At 39.2% G+C, this 20,998-nt stretch overlaps 2 protein-coding genes across 2 annotated transcripts in view; both read right to left on the bottom strand.

Moving 5' to 3' along the window:
• Positions 1 to 20,998, bottom strand: part of IPO11 (importin 11) — a 299,402-nt gene that overhangs the window by 23,309 nt on the left and 255,095 nt on the right. The window contains exon 29 of the mRNA XM_074952611.1: positions 1,730 to 1,825. Within this exon, the coding sequence (XP_074808712.1) occupies positions 1,730 to 1,825 (96 nt within the window). The remainder of the gene's footprint in view (positions 1 to 1,729; positions 1,826 to 20,998) is intronic.
• On the bottom strand, positions 12,238 to 14,218 carry LRRC70 (leucine rich repeat containing 70). Its single transcript, XM_074953962.1, has one exon. The coding sequence runs from the start codon at positions 14,216 to 14,218 to the stop codon at positions 12,293 to 12,295; it is 1,926 nt and encodes a 641-aa protein (XP_074810063.1). The 3' UTR covers positions 12,238 to 12,292.

The following is a 20,998-nucleotide window of genomic DNA, read 5'->3' as shown; positions in this document are numbered from 1 at the left end:
TTTTGGGAGCTCCAGTCACTGATTAATAACGTTCCTTTCTCTCTCAAGAAACTGCATTATCAGATATGCCTTGCAGAAGATTAGCACACAGTAATTCTCGTGAAGAGGGATGAGGACCATTTAAATAAAGACTTTTACATCTAAGATGCAGATACTATTATGTAGACAAGCTGTGGAGGAAGGGTTACTCTTGTAGAATGGGCTCCCAGTCTCTCCAGTGCTGTAAGTTGGGTACCAAATTTCATCCAGTCTTGATTTTCTCCCCAAACACTAGAAACAGGACATCTTGCAAAAACACATGGTTCATTTTAAGCAATAAATCAAGGTCATTTTATGTCCATTTTATACAATTTAGTCTCAACAGGCAAGCTTTGTTGCTTTGGGAACAAGCCTGAAAAACTTATGCTTTCATTGATACACCTCTACCCCGATATAACGCGACCTGATATAACACGAATTCAGATAGAACGCGGTAAAGCAGTGCTGCGGGGGGGGGGGGGGGGGGATGCTTCAGTGGATCAAAGCAAGTTCGATATAACGCAGTTTCACCTATAATGTGGTAAGATTTTTTGGCTCCTGAGGACAGCGTTATATCGGGGTAGAGGTGTACCACCTTAGGAGAAACACTGAATGAAGTACATATAATTTATAAAACAAATGCTCTTTAATATATACATAGGGGTGTAAGTGTACACATGCTCATGAAAAGCCATGCAATAAAGAGATCAAGTTAATAAAGCTGTCAAGCGCTTAAAAAAATTAATCGTGATTAATCGCACTGTTAAACACTAATAGAATACCATTTATTTAAATATTGTCCTCTGGAAAGGTGGCCTATGTATGAAGGGGCATACGAATGTTTAGCATACCTGGCATGTAAATACCTTGCAATGCCGGCTACAAAAGTGCCATGCAAATGCCTGTTCTCACTTTCTGGTGACATTGTAAATAAGAGGGCAGCATTATCTCCTCTAAATGTAAACAAACTTGTTTGTCTTAGTGATTGGCTGAATAAGAAGTAGGACTGAGTGGACTTGTAGGCTCTGAAGTTTTACATTGTTTTGTTTTTGAGTGCAGTTAGGTAACCGAAAAAAATCTACAGTACTTGTATGATGTGAATTTAAAAATGCTATTTCTTTTATAATTTTTACAGTGCAAATATTTGTAATAAAAAATAATATACACTTTGATTTCAGTTACAACACAGAATACAATATATGAAAATGCAGAAAAATGTCCAAAATATTTAATACATTTAAATTAGTATTCTACTGTTTAACAGTGAAATTAAAACTGATTAATCACGATTAATTTTTTTAATTACAATTTTTTGAGTTAATCGCGTGAGTTAACTGCGATTAATCGACAGCCTTACAAATTAGACATTGCCTCATACATTTACCTACCACAATGTCTTACAAATCGGAGCGCACACACACACACACACACACGCACAATTTGTAAAACCATGTGGTAGGTGAATTTATTAGCCAAAGTCTAATTTAGTCTACTCCCACTTCAAACTTGTTACAAAACTTTTCTCATGCTTCAATACTCCCATGAAACCCCCCACAAAAAAAATCTACTATTGTGAAAACAGACTTCTTCAGAACATGCAACTGTCTCAACTCCCCAAAGCAGTTTTTCCAGGGAGAGGGAGAGCGAGAGCACAAATCTTAAACTGCTAGTACTATTCAGCACACATGGGTTAATTAGATTTTCCACTTACTCTTTGTATGTTCTTGTTTCAGGATCTTCAGTCATAACATCATGCAGCCCTTCCACAGAAATGTTAATGATGCCACAGAATTTATCTTGGATAACACTGGAAAAAAACAGGAAAATGTTTTAGCTGGACTAGCTAAACAGGAAATTTGCTTGATAAGCATAGGGCACACCTATATTACAATGTTTTCATTATTTAATGCTCAGCTGAACACATTGTCAAGTAGCTTTTCAAAACTTTTAAAATAAATTACACAAACAGCTAAGAAGCAACTGGCAAAACAAATGACCAAAAGTATCTAAGAGGTAAATAACTAGAAATGTAGAGTTTTCTTTTTTTTCCCTTTAGAAGAATGAGACTGCACTATACGTCTACCAATAACTTATACCATACAACTTTGTAGACAGTTACAAAACTGGACAAAAATTGAAGTATCTTAAATAAGGGGAAAGCATTTATCATTACTATATGAGTGCAATTCATCTTTAAATTTGGAGGATAGGATTAAAACTTAAAATGATGTGCACAAACTGGAGAAATGGTCTGAAGTAAATAGGATGAAATTCAGTAAGAACAAATGCAAAGTACTCCACTTAGGAAAGAATAATCAGTTGCACACATAGAAAATGGGAATTGACTGCCTAGGAAGGAGTACTCTGGAAAGGGAGCTGGGGGTCATAGTGGATCACGAGCTAAATATAAGTCAATAGTGAAACACTGTTGCAAAAAAAGAGAACATCAATCTGGGATGTATTAGCAGGAGTGTTGTAAATAAGACACAAGAAGTAATTCTTCTGCTCTACTCCACGCTGATTAGGTTTCAACTAGAGTATTGTTTCCAGTTCTAGGCACCACATTTCAGGAAAGATGTGGACAAATTGGAAAAAGTCCAGAGAAGAGCAACAAAAATTATTAAAGGTTTAGAAAACATGACCTGTGAGGAAGATTGAAAAAATTGGGTTTGTTTAGTCTGAAGACGAGAAGACTGAGCGGTGTGACATGATAACAGTTTCCAGTACATAAAAGGTTGTTACAAGGAGGAGGGAGAATGTATTTTGGTCTTTTAAAAAAAGACTATGTAATCCTAAGGAAGATTAAAAATATGGGAGAAAGAGTGATACTGGGACTGATTCTAAGAAGCATGGTTTCTAATAGCAATAATATATTTCACAGAATTGTACACCTGGAAGGGACCTCGAGAGGTCTTCTAGTGCAGTCCACTGCACTCAAGGCAGGACTAAGTATTACCTAGACCATCCCTGACAGATGTTTGTCTAACCTACTCTTGAAATCTTCAATGACAGAGATTCCACAACCTCCCTGGGCAATTTATTCCAGTGCTTAACCACCCTGACAGGAAATTTTTCTTAATGCCCACCTAAACCGTCCTTGCTGCAATTTAAGCCCATTGCTTCTTGTCCTAACCTCAGAGGTTAAGGAGAACAATTTTTCTTAAACAACTTCTAAAATTTGCTATTACAGCAGGAGCATACCAACATTGTCTTTATGAAAGATGGCTTTGTACTAAAATACTGTATATAAGCTTGTGAACAAATTGTGGCTACCCCCAAAATGCTTTCCTTCTTGAATAACAAAATTACTTAAATTTAATTTTTGAATTCAACAGTCATGTGAGAAATGAAATTCAAGAAAAATCTTGGATTTGAATGAATACCCTTACCAGCAATAGGCTGTTTTTACATCAAGGCCAATATGATATTGTTTTGACTTACTGTGTAACACAGGGCACAGAATTTCACCCAGCACATCTTTTAGAGCATCATCCAATTCTGATTTAAAGACTTTAAGTGATTGAGAATCCACAACATCCCGATGGTTAATTATCATCACTCTTAAAAAACTGTGCCTTAAATCTAGCCTGAATTTATCTAGCTTCAGCTTCCAGTCATTGTATCTTTTTATGCCTTTGTCTGCTAGATTGAAGAGCCCTCTACTAAAAGTTTAATTTTTCAAAGTTTTAATTTGAATGAAGCAGCTAAGGGAAACAAGACCTTGTACCTAGCTTTGAAGACAGCTATAAAACAGTCTTTTATACTTCATTGTGACAGGTTGATGGTCGTGACTCTCCTGTTCTATTTTAAGGCCCATTTCATCCTTTCATAGCTTGCAAATGGATTTGTTGAACTGGCCTCATAACTTTCACTATTTTGGGAAGGGCGATATTGGAAGCACGTAATACTTTAGGAAACATTTTTGTCTGATACAGATACTGCAGTGCTTGCTTAGTCTCATGAAGGCACTAGAATGCTCCTATCGACTCTGCTGGAGCATCCAACCTCTTAACAAGCCACTTTAACAGCACATGGCTTACATATATACTATTCTGTTCTATACAGGTTCTTATACCGCACCTTTAACCATAATATCTGAGTACCCTCCAGTAATGCATTAAGCAATGTGACGAACATCTGTTGCTTGTTTGTTCTTTCATCTCCTCCCCAGGGGAAGATTGTGTGCAGTGGAATGTTTTACTTTGGATTTAAAAAAATATATTTACACACACATACACACAGAGCTATATGTTTATATGAGAAAAGGCAAGGCCAAAGAAATATGCCTTGCTCTTAGAGTGGAAAGTAGTGAGGTTTGTGATGGTTATTAGTTCTTGTGGGAGTTCATTCTTTTGTCTTGGGCCAGTTCCCAAGAAAGAGCTATCATTATTGTAGAAAGTTCCACTGTGCCAGAAGAGCAAAGTTCACAGCCTTGGACTTTATCTTCAAACTGGGGTGGATCTTTTAGATAATCTGGGCCTCAGCCATTGAGCACCTTTAAGATAAGGATGAAGACCTTGAACTTGATTCGAAATTCCATGGGAAGCCAGTGTATAGAGCGGAGGACAGGTGTGATGTGTTTGCGGTAGCCTCTGTTGCTGAGGAGACTTACCCCAGTGTTTTATACTAGCTGGAGTTTCCTAACTGTTGAAGGCTTCATGCCCAGGTATATTGCAGTTGGCTTACCTCAGTCCTATCTTCTAAATATTCTATTTTATAAAGTAAAACTGTATTTAAGTGGTGGTAAAAATAATCTAAAATTGTTTTTTTTAATTGAAGTTCTACTTTTTAATTCTTGTCAGGTTCTCATTTTACTTTCATATTTAGAATGAGAATTGCTTATAAAAGATGATAAAATGCAGCTTTCAGATTACTTATAGTTATTTGAATATGTTCTCTTTTCATCCAAAAAAGGAAGAAAATATACTACATACCTAGGAAAAAGAGAGACACTGCATCTAGCACTAGGATGTTTCATGTCTTTGTTTCTGAAGTTTTATAGTGAATACATGAAAAGTTTTTTTAAAACCTGCTTTGATATTACTTTATTTAATCTATGAATAAATAACCATCCTGACATCAAAAGCTTTTGTCCCATCTTTCACTCAAGTCTAGAACGTGTCCTCTAGGAAATGAACTTGTAGCTTCGTGTTAAAATGTCTAACACCAAAAACCCACATCAGTTATCAAATGCTTCAGTATGAAGCGTAGAATAGTCTAATTGTACACAAAATGACGCAACAAGGGGACACAAGCGGGACACAGTATAGCAGATATGGCACATGGCCCAAGCATGCAAAGAACATACAGGGCTGGTTTCAACGAGTTCCTGCATTTGAATAGCTCTGGGATTCTGGAGGTGTAAGACTATACCCTTTGAGCATATGACGCTCAATCAGAAGCACCAGAAGGTTCCATTGGGAACCTGAGATCCTGTCATCTGGAGCTAGGGTGGAAGCAAGAAGCAAGGAGTGGTATAGAGCTTTGTGGTAACATTGTTTGGTCAGGAACATTCTGAAAGGGAGGAATCTGGATTATAAATTTGTTTCATCATCGTTTTCTTCCTCTTATCTGGGAGTGGAGAAAGGATCTTTCTATTACATTTATATATAAGAGAAATTATCATTTTTATTCTTTGTGCTTGCAGGATCTGGTAAAAAGATTAAAAAATGTAGACTATTACAAAGTTGAGAGTCAGGGAATGCAGAACACTTGCCAAAAGTGGGTAAAAATTATAGTGCTCAGTAAAGATGTGTGTGACTTTTCAGCCATGGAACAAAAGGAACAAAGTTTCTTTTTCTAACTATGCCAAAACCCTTACCAAATATAAAATAATTAAACAGTACAATTTTTTTAGAATACAAGACACATATTGAAAAAAACAAGTCTATGCATGGTTACCATTGTCTAAAAACAAACCTACATTAAAGATCAAGGGCAATATAAAATGTGTTATGTCTTACTCTCACTTATTCTCAAGTAAACCTCTTGCAAATCAATGTAACAAAATAAAGGATTTCCAAAATTAGCCAGTGTCTGTTCCTAGAAAGGTACTGGCAAATCAAAGTGGAAGGCCGATTCAAGACAGCACTAGGGACACTGTGTTTAAATGAGGGGTGGGCAAACTATGGCCCGCAGGCTGGATCCAGCCCCTCAGGGCTTTGGATCCAGCCCGTGGGCTTGCCACCCCTGTGCCGCTCCGGGAAATGGCTGGCACCACGTCCCTGCAGCCCCTGGGGGAAGGGGGAAGAGGGCTCCGCGCACTGCCCTTGCCTGTGGATACCTCCCCCGAAGCTCCCATTGGCCAGGAATGGGGAACTGCGGTCAATGGGAGCTTCAGGGGAGGTACCCACAGGCAAGTGGTGCTGGCTGCTTCCCAGAGTGGCGCGGGGCCGGGGCCAGCGCGGGCAGGCAGGCAGAGAGCCCTCCTGCACCCCGAGCCCTCTGCTGCACCCCACACTCCCTCCTGCACCCAAACCCCCTGCCTTGAGCCCCCTGCCACACCCCACCTGCACCCCAACCTCCTGCCCTGAGCCCCCTGCCGCATTCTACCTTTACCCCTCCTGCACCCCAACCCCCTTCCCTGAGCCCCCTTGTACACCCCACCCCCCTCCTCTGCCCCAACCCCTTGCCCTGAGCCCCTTCCTGAACACCGCACCCCCTGCCCCAGCCCTACATTCATGGCCCTGCATGAAATTTCCCCACACCAATGTGGCCCTCGGGCCAAAAAGTTTGCTCACCCCTGGTTTAAATGAACTTTTCTTTCAAAAATTAAACAATGAATATTGTCTATAGTAGGAGTTTAATACAGAAAAAAGTACGCACCTAGGCCATACCCTTCTCCTCTTATTCCATATAGTTCTATTTCAGCCAATAAAAATACTTTTATTACTAGCCAGTGGTGCTTTCATGATAATCGCATTTCCCTCATTATTCAGAGCACAACTTTTCTCTGGAATCCTGTGAAAAAGACTTAGGATCCAGCACCGCTGGTTTATATCTCCTGTTAGTAAGGACTGTAGGACCCAGCTCCAATGCTCCATAAACACTATTTTAATTGGTGGAAGGGCCTGTCTGCAAGTAAAAACTTATGTTATAATTAAAATTACACCAGGATGTAGTATGTGTACTTGTGACATGTTTAGGTTTACAGCTCTTGTTTTAATATATATTTACTTTCTCAGAATAAAAATGGAAGTGAGATGTAGCATCCAAATGGTGTGGGTTCCAGGGAAAATATTATAAATGTTTGCCCTTTCTCTACTCCACCAACCAAGCTATTCACAATTTTTTATTATTCTAATAAGTTTGTGCAAAAATTCAGCTTCACCATATCAACAACATACCAAACTACTGTAGACAAAATTCTGTCACCATCATTTTAATAAAACACATACCCCGAAGAATCAAAAAGTGGGTACTCAACCACATTGCCCCTGCCCCTAAAGTGTATATCCTGTTAGTCTGCCAGAAAGGGAGTTGTGAGATCACCACCTTGGTGGGGGGGAAGGAGGAGGGAGGGGGACGAGCTGGATTGGGAAACTGGAATCTTTGCTTCCCTTTCTTGAAGATCAGGAGGAAAAGTACAGAGGTGAAATCTTCAGTGCTCTTCCACAATGGCCCAGAGGATTGATGTAGGAACTGATAAGTCAATGGGGAAGAACATTCAAATTACTTCCCTATTGGCCAAGGGTAGCAGAGGTGGCAAGGGTAGATTAAAACTTCACTCTTTTTCTCCATGGGCTAGGAGGATGGGAATAACTCCAGAAATACACCACAATGAATATACTTCTTTTCATTTACTAAAATAGCATTTGAATTAAAAGTACAGTGTCTGTTCCTAGAAAGGTACTGGCATATAAAATGTTACAGACTGTTTAGGAAGACGGAAATATTTTAAAATATCCACTCATTTCATATTCTGTAATTGTTACTAACCCCACAAGAAAACCTACCACCACCAGATCAGTGAATTCTATATAAGAACCAGAATGCGACAATAAGCACAATGGGGCAAGAAGAAAGCTAAGATGTTGGATAGCTCTGTTTCAGCTTCAATGACCATGATATATAAATCTCATTTTAAATCTGAATCCAAGGCAGTAAATATTTTCCATGCTTTCCTCCCCTCTAAATACATGTGCATATTATACTTAACATCTCTATAGCACACAGAGTTGTAAAAGTATCCTTCTAATGCCAAATAAGCCAATTGGTTGAAACAAGGTCATGTGACCCATAGTAGCTGTTGCCTTAGTAGCATATCAGTGATCCATTTTTAAACTTAAAATGGATGACCTAAAATAGAAAAGTCTCATTAAAGGATGCTGATGCTGCACCACATTTAATACAAAGAAATCATGGGTCACACACTCAGCTATAGCAAGGAGTATATAGTGCAGCGTAGGTTGAGAGCACAGGTCTGAAGGTAGTGGAAAGCTTGTTTTTGCACTGGGGCTGTTGTGAACAGGAGCAGTCCTCAATAGCAGCTTAGAGTAACCTGAGAAGCTGAAACTGCAGCTGGGGATCAATCCAACATAGAGGAATCTCAGACATGTGCCCTATGCTGCCAGCAGGAAAGTGGGATGATACAGGAGCCCTTTGGTGGTTCTATGCCTTTAGAGCAGTGGTTTTCAAACTTTTTTTCTGGGGACCCGGTTGAAGAAAATTGTTGATGCCTGCGACCCAATGGACTGGGGTTGAGGGGTTTGGGGTGCAGGAGGGGCTCTGGGTTTGGGGGGGATCTCAGGGCTGGGGAAACGGGTTGAGCTGCAGGAGGGAGTCAGGGCTTTGCGCTGGGGGTGCAGGCTCTGGGGTGGGGCCGGGGATGAGGGGTTGGGGGTGCAGGAAGGGGTTCCAGGTTTGGGGGGGGAGGGCTCAGGGCTGGGGTAGGGGCGTGGGGTTGGGGTGTGGATTTACCTCTGGTGGCTCCTGGTCAGCGGCACAGTCAGGATGCAGAGGCAGGCTTCCTGCCTGTCCTGGCACTGCAGACTGTGCTGTGCCCCGGAAACAGCCAGCAGCAGATCTGGCTCCTAAGCAGAGGCATGCAAAAGTGGCTCCGCACAGCTCTCACCCACAGCACCGTCCCTGCCAGCTCCCATTGGCTGGGAGTGCAGAGCCAGTGCTTGGAGCACGGCAGCGCGCGAAGCCAGACCCGTTGCTGGCCGCTTCTGGGGAGCGGCGTGGTGTTGGAACAGGTAGGCACTAGCCTGCCTTAGCTGGGCAGCACTGCCGACGGCACTTTTAACGTCCCAGTCGGCGGTGCTCACCAGAACCACTCGGGTCCCTGGGTGCTCAGCAAGGTGACCCAGTGCCTTACATGCCGCGACCCAGTACTGGGTCGTGACCCGAACTTTGAAAAACACCGCTTTAGAGGATGCCCTTTACACATTGTGGTGATCGTCCCATGGCAGACTGACCAGAATCTACTGGCAGCATGATGAAAAAGGGACGTGCAACACTAAAGGATCTTAAAAAGAAAAGGAGTACTTGTGGCACCTGAGAGACTAACAAATTTATTTGAGCATAAGCTTTCGTGAGCTACAGCTCACTTCATCGAATGCATCGAATGCAAGCTCACAAAAGCTTATGCTCAAATAAATTTGTTAGTCTCTAAGGTGCCACAAGTACTCCTTTTCTTTTTGCGAATACAGACTAACACGGCTGGTACTCTGAAAATAAAGGATCTGGCTCTATAGTTGAACAACATGAATTCATTTCACATTTGGGAACACATTTTCAAACACTGGTCTCCATTTTTACTGGCGCAAAACTATAGGCACAAATATTGTGCTTGTAGATTTGGTTGCTTTGATACATAAATGATCTACATTTCTGGGCACTACCTATGGATGCAAAACTGCACCTACAAAAATGGAGACCCAGTTTAGGGTTGGCTGAAAATCTGACCCTAAATTAGTAGTTGTGGCAAACTTTTATACCTACCTTTTTTAGTGCTATCATTCACATTGTTTGGGGAGGAAAACATCAAATAAATATAGCCCCAAAATAAAAGAAAATTAAAACAGTTTAAAACACACCCCAGGCTACCAGCAGACATAATCAAACAATATGCTGAGTAAAAATAAATAGCTAAAACAGATGCAAGGTACGAATTAAAAACTAATTTACATTTATTCAAGATGAATCCTGATCTTAAGAGCTAGATCTCTGGTACTGGCTGAGACAAAGTCATTTCACCTTGTGATTCAAAATGGACCACTCAGCCAAGGCTATCTAATAATACGGCGCTTTTAATTAAAAAAATCTTAAATGGGATGATGAATGATACATAAACTGGCATTTACAAGTTTATAGGAAAAAAATATTAACCTTGGGATGAAAAAATACCTCCTACTAAGCAATAATTATCTAGGCCTCTGATGCTGGATATTATGAAGTACAGGAAAATTTATTTCTCTATATACCCTATTTTCCAGTTAGTGTGATATGCAGAGAGAAGATATATACATACATGAACAAACAATATACAGTTCACTTCTGTTTATCCACATGGCCTGGGAGGATGGTGATATATTTGGGGCGCAGGGGGAAGGGGAGGATGACCACGGGCATAGCCACACGTAGGCTTATGTGGGTGCAGCTTGTGTCCATGTGGGAGCAGAGAAGAGGCAGGAAGTAGTAAGACCCTGCGTGCCAGGTCACAATGCCACTCAAACATGGCCTGGCCACCGCTCCGTTATGACAACAGGGAAGTGGTTCTGCCATTACACCATACAGCTCTGGTTACTGCTTCCCCACTGGCTGAAGCGTGCCTCAACCCATCCATGGCCCTGGGTGGGTGGCAGATGTTGGCTATAATCAGATTAGCTATGGGAGATGGGAGCCCATGGGAAAGGAGTAACCAGAGCTAGGTAGTAAGGGGCAGAGTCCCTCTTTTGCATGAGTGTGAGAGAAGTGGTTGCACCAAGGAGTGGTCTTGAGACCTGGTAAACAGGCTCGTGCTGCCAGTCCCAGGCTTTGTTCCGTTCCCCATCAATACAAGCTCCATCTCTAGCCAATGCCACCCAGCTTAGGTTACTTTCTTTCCTATTGCTGGAGGCCCTGCCCTCATCCATTGCTGGGTGGCCACCCTGGCCAAAACTTGATTGGCTTTCAGCTTCCAAACAATCAGAGCCTGTGTTGATCGGGAAGCAGAGATGTGCAGAATGATATGAGGTGGCAGCATTTCTACTAGAAGACTATGCCCCTTGGCAACCTGGGTCAATCTTAAAAAAATAAAATAAAAAATCTAGGGCTGAGACCCCTCCATAACCGCCATCACTTTAAGAACTGTGGCTGGTGCTCAGATTTGGGTGGGCCTGGGTGCTAAGACCCACCCAACCCACTCGTGACTATACCACAGAGGCAGAGATAGATTTAGGGAGGCCGAGCGCCGTCTAGTCTTAGCCACCTGTTGCCTATGCCTGGGGGACAGCCAAAACTTTTGGATAACTGGGCATTTGGATAATGGAAATGCTATTAACTAACATAGGGGGACATACTGTGGATTCGGATAACTATGATTTTTGGATAGAGAATTTGGATAATTAATTATACTGTATATATTGTTTTAATATACATACTATACACACTGTAACAATTACTCCGAATATTAGCAACATATATTTTGTGTTTAAATACAAATAATGTATAGTTTATTTTGCCTGTTTCTCAGAAGATTTAACCTAATCCAAGTTAAATGAAAAGGAATGCTCATCCCTTTTGTTTTCTGCTCCATTTCAGATAGTCATTTTGAATTACTAGTCACATATTAAGAGACTATCTTCCTAAGAGAACCATTTTCTCACACAAATATTTCAGTTTCATGATGCTGACAACAACAATCACCATCAGTTTTGCTTACTCATTTACAAGCTATTTTATGTTGCTTCTATTAAAAATAATAAATATTTGAAAAGAACACAACCTTTTAAAAGCATAGTTTTAGCTTCTCACACAGGGTGAACACTCATTTTTAGCTACAGGAGTTATGAATGAAGGATTTCCTCATATGGGGACAGAGTAGAATGAGATTTGTCCATGACACAGATTTAAGATTCAAATGACCATATAGCTATTAAAAGTTAAGAAATTTTGTGACATTTGGAGTAAGAATCATGATATCAGTTCCAAATTATAGCATTTTCTACAAAACCATCAACCAGTTAACTGAACAGAAAAATTTCAACTATTTTTAAGAGAATTTAATACACTTGATTTCTTGACATTTCAAACCACAATAGATTCAACATCAAAAGTCTAGCTGAGTAAGTTACAATACTGAATGTTCAAACAAGATGACTTGTGCCTGACTTTCAGGCATTGTTCGTTTGATAAGCCTAATTTGGTCCAATTCTGAACTTCTCATTGGATTTTGAGGTAGGGACTGAACTGGGTCAGTTACATTGTATCTACCAGCCTCGTAAAAACTGTAGTACTCTATTCCCTTTTCCACTGAGTCTCCCAGCATCTTCAGCTTCTGTCTAAACTGGACGATTTTATAGATTAGAAAAAGGATCACAGCACAAGCCAAAATGAAAAAGGCTAATAAAATGTCAAATGCCTGATTCAGTTTCTCCATCTGTTGTGTACAGATTAGAGATGTTTTTAAGGATACAGATGCAGCATCTGGAGGAAATACACTTTTCTGTTCCATGGTCAAGTTAACTGGCACAATCTGTGCAGCTGTTTGCACTGGTAATACTGATAACACTGTTGTTGCTTCTGATGGATTCCCAGCAGCATATTCTTCATAAAGAAATTGACTGGCAGATGTGGTTGGAGCTCTTCCCCAGAAAGTAACATGTTTAGTTCCAGCATTTTCCAAATGTACAAGTGTATCATATTTGGTTACCATATGCCATGCCATCACTAAAGTGGAGGTGCTATGATGGATACCTACAGATGCTACACTCCAGGCGGTTTCTGGATTAGTGGTAGTGATAGCGCAATTTGTAAATTCGGTCCATTTAACATAATGCAAAGGTCTACCACGCAATCTTGAGGGATTTTGACAATGGATTTTGACAGAGATTGAAGATGATGCTAGCCAATTACGTAGCCCAAGCAGTGTGCAGCTACAGTTCCAAGGGTTGTTATTTGCCTGTAGATGAGTTAATGAAACCAAAGGCTTGAGCACTTTCGGCTGCAAATAGGTAAGGTTATTAGATGCTAGATCTAGAATCTTCAAAGAAGATCCCATTTTTTCAAATGTATTATCACCAATACTAACTATTTTATTCTTGTCTAGTTGCAGGTACATTAAATTATGCAACAAAGTAAAAGTGTTGGAATTTACATGTTCTAAATCATTATGGCTTAAAATTAACTTTTTAAGGTTATCTAATCCAGCAAATCCATTCATGACAATGCTTTTTATTTTTGCACTTTTTAAAGACAGATATTCAAGCCTGACAAGTCCTTTAAATGCAAAAGGATGTATTGACCCAACAGGGTTGTGAGACAAGAAAAGTCTTTCTAGATTTTTAAGTATTCCAATGGCCTTTGATGGCACGTGTGTTAAATTATTACCTTCAAGGTACAAATACACAAGGTTTCCAAGGTGATGAAATGCTGTATCTGATATCCGTGAAATCTTATTGTTGGCTAGGTTAAGCGTTTGAAGATTAATCATTCCCAAGAAAGTGCCACTTCCAAGGATACTGAGGCGATTTCTTTTAAGCGTTAAGTATCGAACTGAAATAAGACCACTAAATAATCCTCTAGGAACAAAAGATATTTGATTATTCTGAAGGTATAAACAATGAAGATCTGAAAGCCCTTCAAATATTCCTGGATCCAAACGTTTTATGTGATTATTATTTAGATGTAAGTAGCACAGTTCACTAAGTTCAACAAAAGCCTTTGGATGCACATATGAAATGCTGGAATTATCCAAATAGAGCACAGCAAGCTTCTGAAGGCCTGTTAATTCATTTGGAATTACATGCGATATATTATTTCCACTGAGGTATACAAGTACTGTACTTTTTGGAAAGTTCTTTGGAATGCTTGAAAGACCTAAGTTACGACAGTTAACTTGTTTCCCAGTGCAGAGCTGGCAGACGGATGGACAGCCAAGTACCTCTTTCTGGAGCAGCAACAAAAGAAAACAGTTAAGGATATGGAGGAATACTCGTGTGCAGGGTACAGAACTTTGAAGTCCACACACATCCCTGTCTTTGGCTTTTCCAGTCATCTCTGACTTAGCTATTAGAGATAAAAAAAAATCAAATTTGTAAAAATTGCTCATTTAAAGTTCTAAGATTCTATTCGTGTAATTTTAAAAAACAGATGCAACTCTTTGTGATATTTTTAATATTCTCAGACAACATGCCATATAAATGAACAAACAGTACTTTTAAATACTGTATTCTACATCTTCTCTCTTTGGACACTAAATAGTTAAACATCATAAAGATTATACTGCTTCTTAGGCAATTACCCTATATTAGAAGGGCACTAAAAATAGAGTAAAAGAATGGTAAAATGAATACGCTTGCCAAGCTAGTTGAAATATATTTAATCAGTTATCATTTCAAAGATTTAAAAGCAACTAATTCTGTCATAACAATGGCTTTCAGTAAGTTCAACACATTGCAAATTCTTTTCCTTATTTTTATATATTTGAAAATGCCTAGTTTTAAAGCTTTACTGGCATTCATAAAGAAATACTTACTGACTTATTTTATACATTGAAACAAGTTTCTTTTCATCCATAACCTTTCATTCCCGTTTTGAATTTTAGTTTCAAGTGAGCCCAGTTAAGGTCAAAATATATACAAAAAAAAAAAAAAAAAAGTCTTACCGCAAACCACAACTTCATATTATCGGTTGGCTTGTGAGGCAGTTCATTTGATTTACTTACAAGTTTACTTTTTAGACTTGCTGTAAGACTTTTGTTAGCAACATTCCGGTTTATCAGAGCACTCACTTTTTGCCCTAGGATTTGCAACTGTTCACTCAGGAAACAGTCTTCCTATAGGCTCTTCCACAGTGAGTGGTTAAAGAGAGGTTACCATGGATACAGGAAATAGTGAGACAGGAAGTCATTTTATCTGTGCTTCTAAAGTATTGTTGGAAAGGAAATCTCAGCTATTTATTTCTAGAAAACCCAGAAATAAATTCACTTGTTGTAGTACATAGCCGTTACAGTTCATACATGCTTACTTTTTAAAAACTGGTGGTGCACAATAAGAGTTGCATGTCAGATGGCTAGGTAGATCTAAATATTACAGAGTAAAACTTATCTATTGTGATAACACACATCGTAAGTGTAAAAGTTATTTTCACAAACAGAAAATAAATCATTTTAAGCATTTACACGCTTCACTGACTACAGAGAAAAGTTGTTCCTAATGCAAACAACATAATTAATGTACTCTTACCAAGTAAGAAAGTACTGTCTATAAAAGGGGACTTGGGCTGTGATCTCATCAGGTCTCACAAATTAAGCAAAATCAAGTCTGGTCAGTATTTGGATGGAAAAGCAACGAAATCTTAGATTGTGTAGGAAATGGTGTGGTGAGACAATAGAAAGCAATATTTTATCTAAGTCATTTTTTGAACTTGATCCAGCATATCATAACATGCCATTATGTTGCTGGGGGTGTCCGATGCAATTTTCAAAAGCACGCAAGTGACTTTCAATGAGATATGTGCTACTAAATCACTTAGGTGCTTCTGAAAATACTACGCATCATCTTTGGGAGGTATAAAAACGGAAGTTGTGAAATCTTGCGATAATTAAAAGATCTTGTGATAATTACTGTTAAACTGGAAATCTCTGCATCCATGTTCCAGCCAAAATTAATATGACTGCCTAAAATTCTCCCTGCAGCTTCAACTGGAGAAGTTATTCTTGTCCCCTCTTAAAACATAGTTTTGTAGTTATGTATGTACAATTCATGACATATCTCACATATAACTTTTTATGTTTCAGCAGCAATTCAGTCATCCCTATGATAAGCAGGGCTGGTAGCACCGCCCGATATTAAGGTTGCCTGACACTTCCCACATGATTCAGTTGCTTAAAGCTTTCCCAAACTGCAGTGTTAAGGCTGAAATTTTCCATGCTGCATATCTGCCTGATGCTGAACTTTTTTTGGGGAAAAATTCAGTTAAAACAGTTCTGCCATTTCCATGAATGAGGTTAGGGATAAACTCATTGCTTTGTCCATATTAAAACAAGCTGGTAACTTTTTCTTTGAGGATATCTAATGTCCCCTTGCTTTGGAACAGTGACTTAAAGTTGGCTGGGGAGGGAGGGCTTTGGCTCAGAGATGTGTGTGTTTGCCATCGCTGTGAAAATCCACTCAAATTTGGCCAAATAATAAATAAGCCTCTGAAAAATATCACTTCACACATGATCTCTGAAGAGTCTGTCCTTATTGAGAATGCATATTACATACAGAAACACTGTGCTAATAACATTAAGGCTGCAAAGTCAAACACTCAAAAGTCAGAAAACTGCCAAAATTAGGTTGCTTGTTGAACCTTAATTTGCTCCTCTGTCAATGTGCATTAAGATAATCTTTATTTATAGGATTGTGCGCTATTTTTCTATAGGACTTTGCCTCATTTAGTGCACAAGACGAATAATATTCTCTGAATGGGTATCTAGTCACTATTCCATTTTATCCTCATCATTCAATGTATGTCCCCAGGTCTTATTTACTGCATAGTATTTAAAACCTGCACTGAATAAAAAATTATTAAATTTCCTCAGAGGCTTTTCTATGACACCCAGAACCATTCACAAACATTAATGAATTTATCTTTACAACACCTCTCCAATGTAAGATATTATCCCCACTTTACAGATAAGAAATTGAACCATAGGAAGATTAAGAACAAATTTTTCAAGCGTCCATTAACTTTGGGAGCCCAACTTGAGAGGCCTAAGGGCCTGATTTTTCAAAGCATGTAACATTTTATAAGCATTTTATTCACCTAGAACCATATTGACCCAACATGGGTCATCAGCAGAAATAGGAACTTTAGATCCACAGCACAGACCTTTACCATTTGAGCTAACAAGTAGCAGTAGTAAGTTGTTATCTTCTATGTGGCTCAGCTACCAAAGGGGGCTTTGCCAGTAAGTTTCACAGCTATTTGCTAAACAGCACCAGAATCAACTCAAGTCAATTGCAGATTCTGGATGTTAGCATGCTCTAGCTATTATAGATCCTTCTGCCTGTTTCTGGCCTCAGACTGCTCCTATCCCTTCCCTGGTTCCTACTTCTTTTCCCCCCTTGACTCCTCACTCCTTTGCATTCTAGTCAGGCTGCTTTCTCCTTTTCCTCCTTGCAGCTAGGAGGGGAGAATTTATAGCGTAGAAGAGTGTGTCTCCCTGCTTTCAGTTCTGGCATGTGGCACCACAACTGCTCTTGGCAGCTAGAATGAGCAAGTCCAGGAAAAGTCCTGCCCAGTCCCTGAATCACCAAAACGGACCACACAGTCCCTCTGTGGGGATGTCCTGTGTGCACTCCAGTTATCACACAAAAGTTGTGTGGCAATGGAGGATTCTCAGTGCAGATGAGTCTTTGGAATATAATGCTGCCTACCTCTAACAAACCTCTACAGTGGATGGGCAAACTGTAATTTTTCAGCAGAAACAACAAGGAGTACTTGTAGCACCTTAGAGACTAACAAATTTATTTGGGCATAAGCTTTTGTGGGCTAAAACCCATTTCATCAGATGCATGGAGTGGAAAATACAGTAGGCAGGTATATATACACAGTACCTGAAAAGATGGGAGTTGCCTTACCAAGTGGGGGGTCAGTGCTAATGAGACAATTCAATTAAAGTGCAAGTGGGCTATTCTCAATAGTAGAATACCAAGGGAGGAAAAATCATTTTTGTAGTGGTAATGAGGCCAATGTAATCAGGGTAGCCCATTTCAAACAGCTGACAAGAAGGTGTGAGTAACAGTAGGGGGAAATTAGTATGGGGAAATTAATTTTGGGTAGATTTTCATGGGGACAGCAAAAGGCAAATGCTCAATATCACGGTGAAACCCCCAGACAAATTTCAAGTTTCTGCTCCAATACCTGGATGCACTAAAGCTTCTCAATGAAATGGTTGTTAAAAAAATCAACCAACCGACCAACCAACCAAACAAAAAACCACAACCAAACACAGGCAAAACAACATACTTTTCCCCAACTTTGTTCTCAGAAACCACTGAACTGTCTTTGCTAAAACTTTACAAAAAATCTTCCCAAGGCACACATCTGGCAGGGAAAATTTAAGCCCTAAATTTGGCAAGGTTGTAAGCAATTGAACATAATGTCTTATAATGGAAACACCTTAACTACAGGTGTTGCTACCAGCCTCGCCTATTAAAAAAAGGTATTTTTGGCACAAAAATGCTGACATGGAAATAACTTCCAGCCACTTTAAACTCTGCTCCAAACTGCATTATTCATCTCAGTAAGGTTATGCTAAGTATATGTATAGTCAATGTATATACAAGTTTAAAGGGTTGATTTATCATCTTTCCTACATGTTTGCTTCATAAAATTATGGACGTTTCTTTGCAGAAGGTAAATTGGTACAAATTCTTTGTAGAAGGCCAAATTCTTTCCATTACTTTAACAGAGTAACATCCTCAGAGATTTTTAACCTGGGATTTTCAACAATCCTTCCCCTCTGTATGAAATTTTGGTTTCCTAAGGTTTGTCACCCTTTTAAATAATCCCAACACTGCAAATGGAACAGATGAACAGCATTCCAGCTGCACAGAATGTTGTTGACAGATCCTTGGTATGCCCAATCAGTGGGCATTTTTATAGAAGCTTTTGTAGAGTACATAGTAAACACTGAATAACAATGAAGTGGGTTTTAGCCCAGGAAAGCTTATTCGCAAATACATTTGTTAGTCTCTAAGGTGCCACAAGTACTCCTCGTTTTTTAATGATTTCTTATGTTTCTTGTCCCTTCACTGAGCATATAGATCTTTTGCAGCAATTTGTAGTAGTAATGTAGTTTGCCATTTTAGTACAAATTGTCTTTTGTGCTTAATTTCACAACTGTTGTAACTAAACAACCAGTAGTACCAAAAGTTAATTTCAAACTATTTTTTGGAGAGGATTAAAAAAGTAACCGTCACTTTTTTTGAAACACGGCAATTCCAACATAAATGGAATGTACATGAAAAAGAAGTTAGAATGTCTTGTTAATTCATGGACAGAGCACTGCAAATGTCATGTACACACCAACTGAGTAGTCTGCAAATGATGGTGTGTGGTTGCAACAGCTTGCTCATACACTGTCATTTGCAAGATCTGGGCCTAAAACAACATTTCCTATAAAAACAGCCAAAAGCCTACATTTTTCATTTTCACCTTATAAAAGCAGTAATGGCCTTGTAACAGAGTATCTCTTGGACAAATAAATGGCTGGAGCAAACAGGCTGACGCAAAATGAATTATGCCCACCTAGCCTTTTATCCCAACTAAATGCACCATGGTTTGGTCATTATTGCTGAAGTAATTACTGTGATTTTGCAAACTGTATTTTGGATTTTTTTTTCCAGATTTATTTCTCAATTTAGCAAATATTATTTATATAGTGCCATAAATATGCATGATATGTTACTGACAAAAAGTACAATACTTGCCCTGAAAATCTTTCAATCTTGAGTATTAGTTCTGCAAGCTGTTTTGTAATGACAGATGCTAACACAAATTTCTAGGGAAGCAAAAATTAGAATGTCCAAATCTAGTAGAATAGCGGCAAGGCCATATTCATAAAATGCATGCTGTGCTTCTTTTGTACATTAGAAGCAAACACTGTCTTGTTGTCTTTAAAAGAAAACCATAAATTACTGTCTGAAATTATCTTGTTGTACATAGGCATAATAATAATTCTATTTTAACATTACAGGTAAAACATAGCTCCTTTTGGGTTTTACTTTCCAAATTCCACTTAAGCACATTGCAGAATTCCCCATCAGAGAGTATAAAGAGTGGGGCAACCCCAGCTGTCTCGCAGTTCCTTTGCCTATTACAGAATCCAGGTTTTAAAGGACTTCACAGTAGTGGGAAAGGATGCTGGGTCATTGAATATTTATGGAAAATGCATCTTGAAAAACAGTAATAACTTTAAGGCAATTAACCGTTTCTTCTTTAAGTGCTTGTCCGTATGTATTCCACTCTTGGTAACGCACAAGTAATAACCTAATTTTTAAGAAGGGGGTGCTCAGACTCTAGCTGAATAGTGATTATAAGACAGCTCTGCCAAAGTGGGAATCAGATCTTATTGCCTCTACTAAGGAGTAAAGTTTTGTAAATGTACGTACCAAACCACATATTGCTGTCCTACAGATTTCTAAGTTTGCAAAGTTTCAGAGTAGCAGCTGTGTTAGTTTGTATCCGCAAAAGGAAAAGGAGTACTTGTGGCACCTTAGAGGCTAACAAATTTATTTGTGCATAAGCTTTCGTGATTGAAGTAAGCTGTAGCTCATGAAAGCTTATGCTCAAATAAATTTTTTAGTCTCTAAGGTGCCACAAGTACTCCTTTTCTTTTTAAGACTGCAAAGTTTCTCAGAGAAGATGGCAAAGCTGCCAAATCCCTGATGGAAAGGGCTGTAATTCTTCATGGTGGGTCTAAGCTAGTTAAATCACAGCATGTCTTAATGTGTGTAGAAATCCAATTAGATAATTTCTGGGTCAGTATAACCTGACTTTTTACCCTATCTGCGAAAACGACAAAGTTCCCAGGGGAGGGGAGCACCCTAAAAGGCCTAGTCCAGTCTACATAAAAAGACAGTGTCCAAAAGGGTGTGAAGTCTGGCTTCCCCCCTTTTGTTGGAATGAGGTTTATGGAAGATGACAAGTAGGTGTAGCAATTGGTTGAGAAGGAAGTCACAACCTACCTTTGGTAAAAATTTTGAATGAGGTGTCAAGTACATAGAGAGGTCCTAATGAAACACAGCGTAGAGAGGTCCTGTGATAAGTGCTTTTATTTCTCCCA

This window comes from Natator depressus, chromosome 5 (genome assembly GCF_965152275.1).
Source record: "Natator depressus isolate rNatDep1 chromosome 5, rNatDep2.hap1, whole genome shotgun sequence".
NCBI lineage: Eukaryota > Metazoa > Chordata > Testudines > Cheloniidae > Natator > Natator depressus.
Note: the sequence above shows the minus strand (reverse complement) of the source record. Positions and strands in the feature narration are given on the sequence as shown.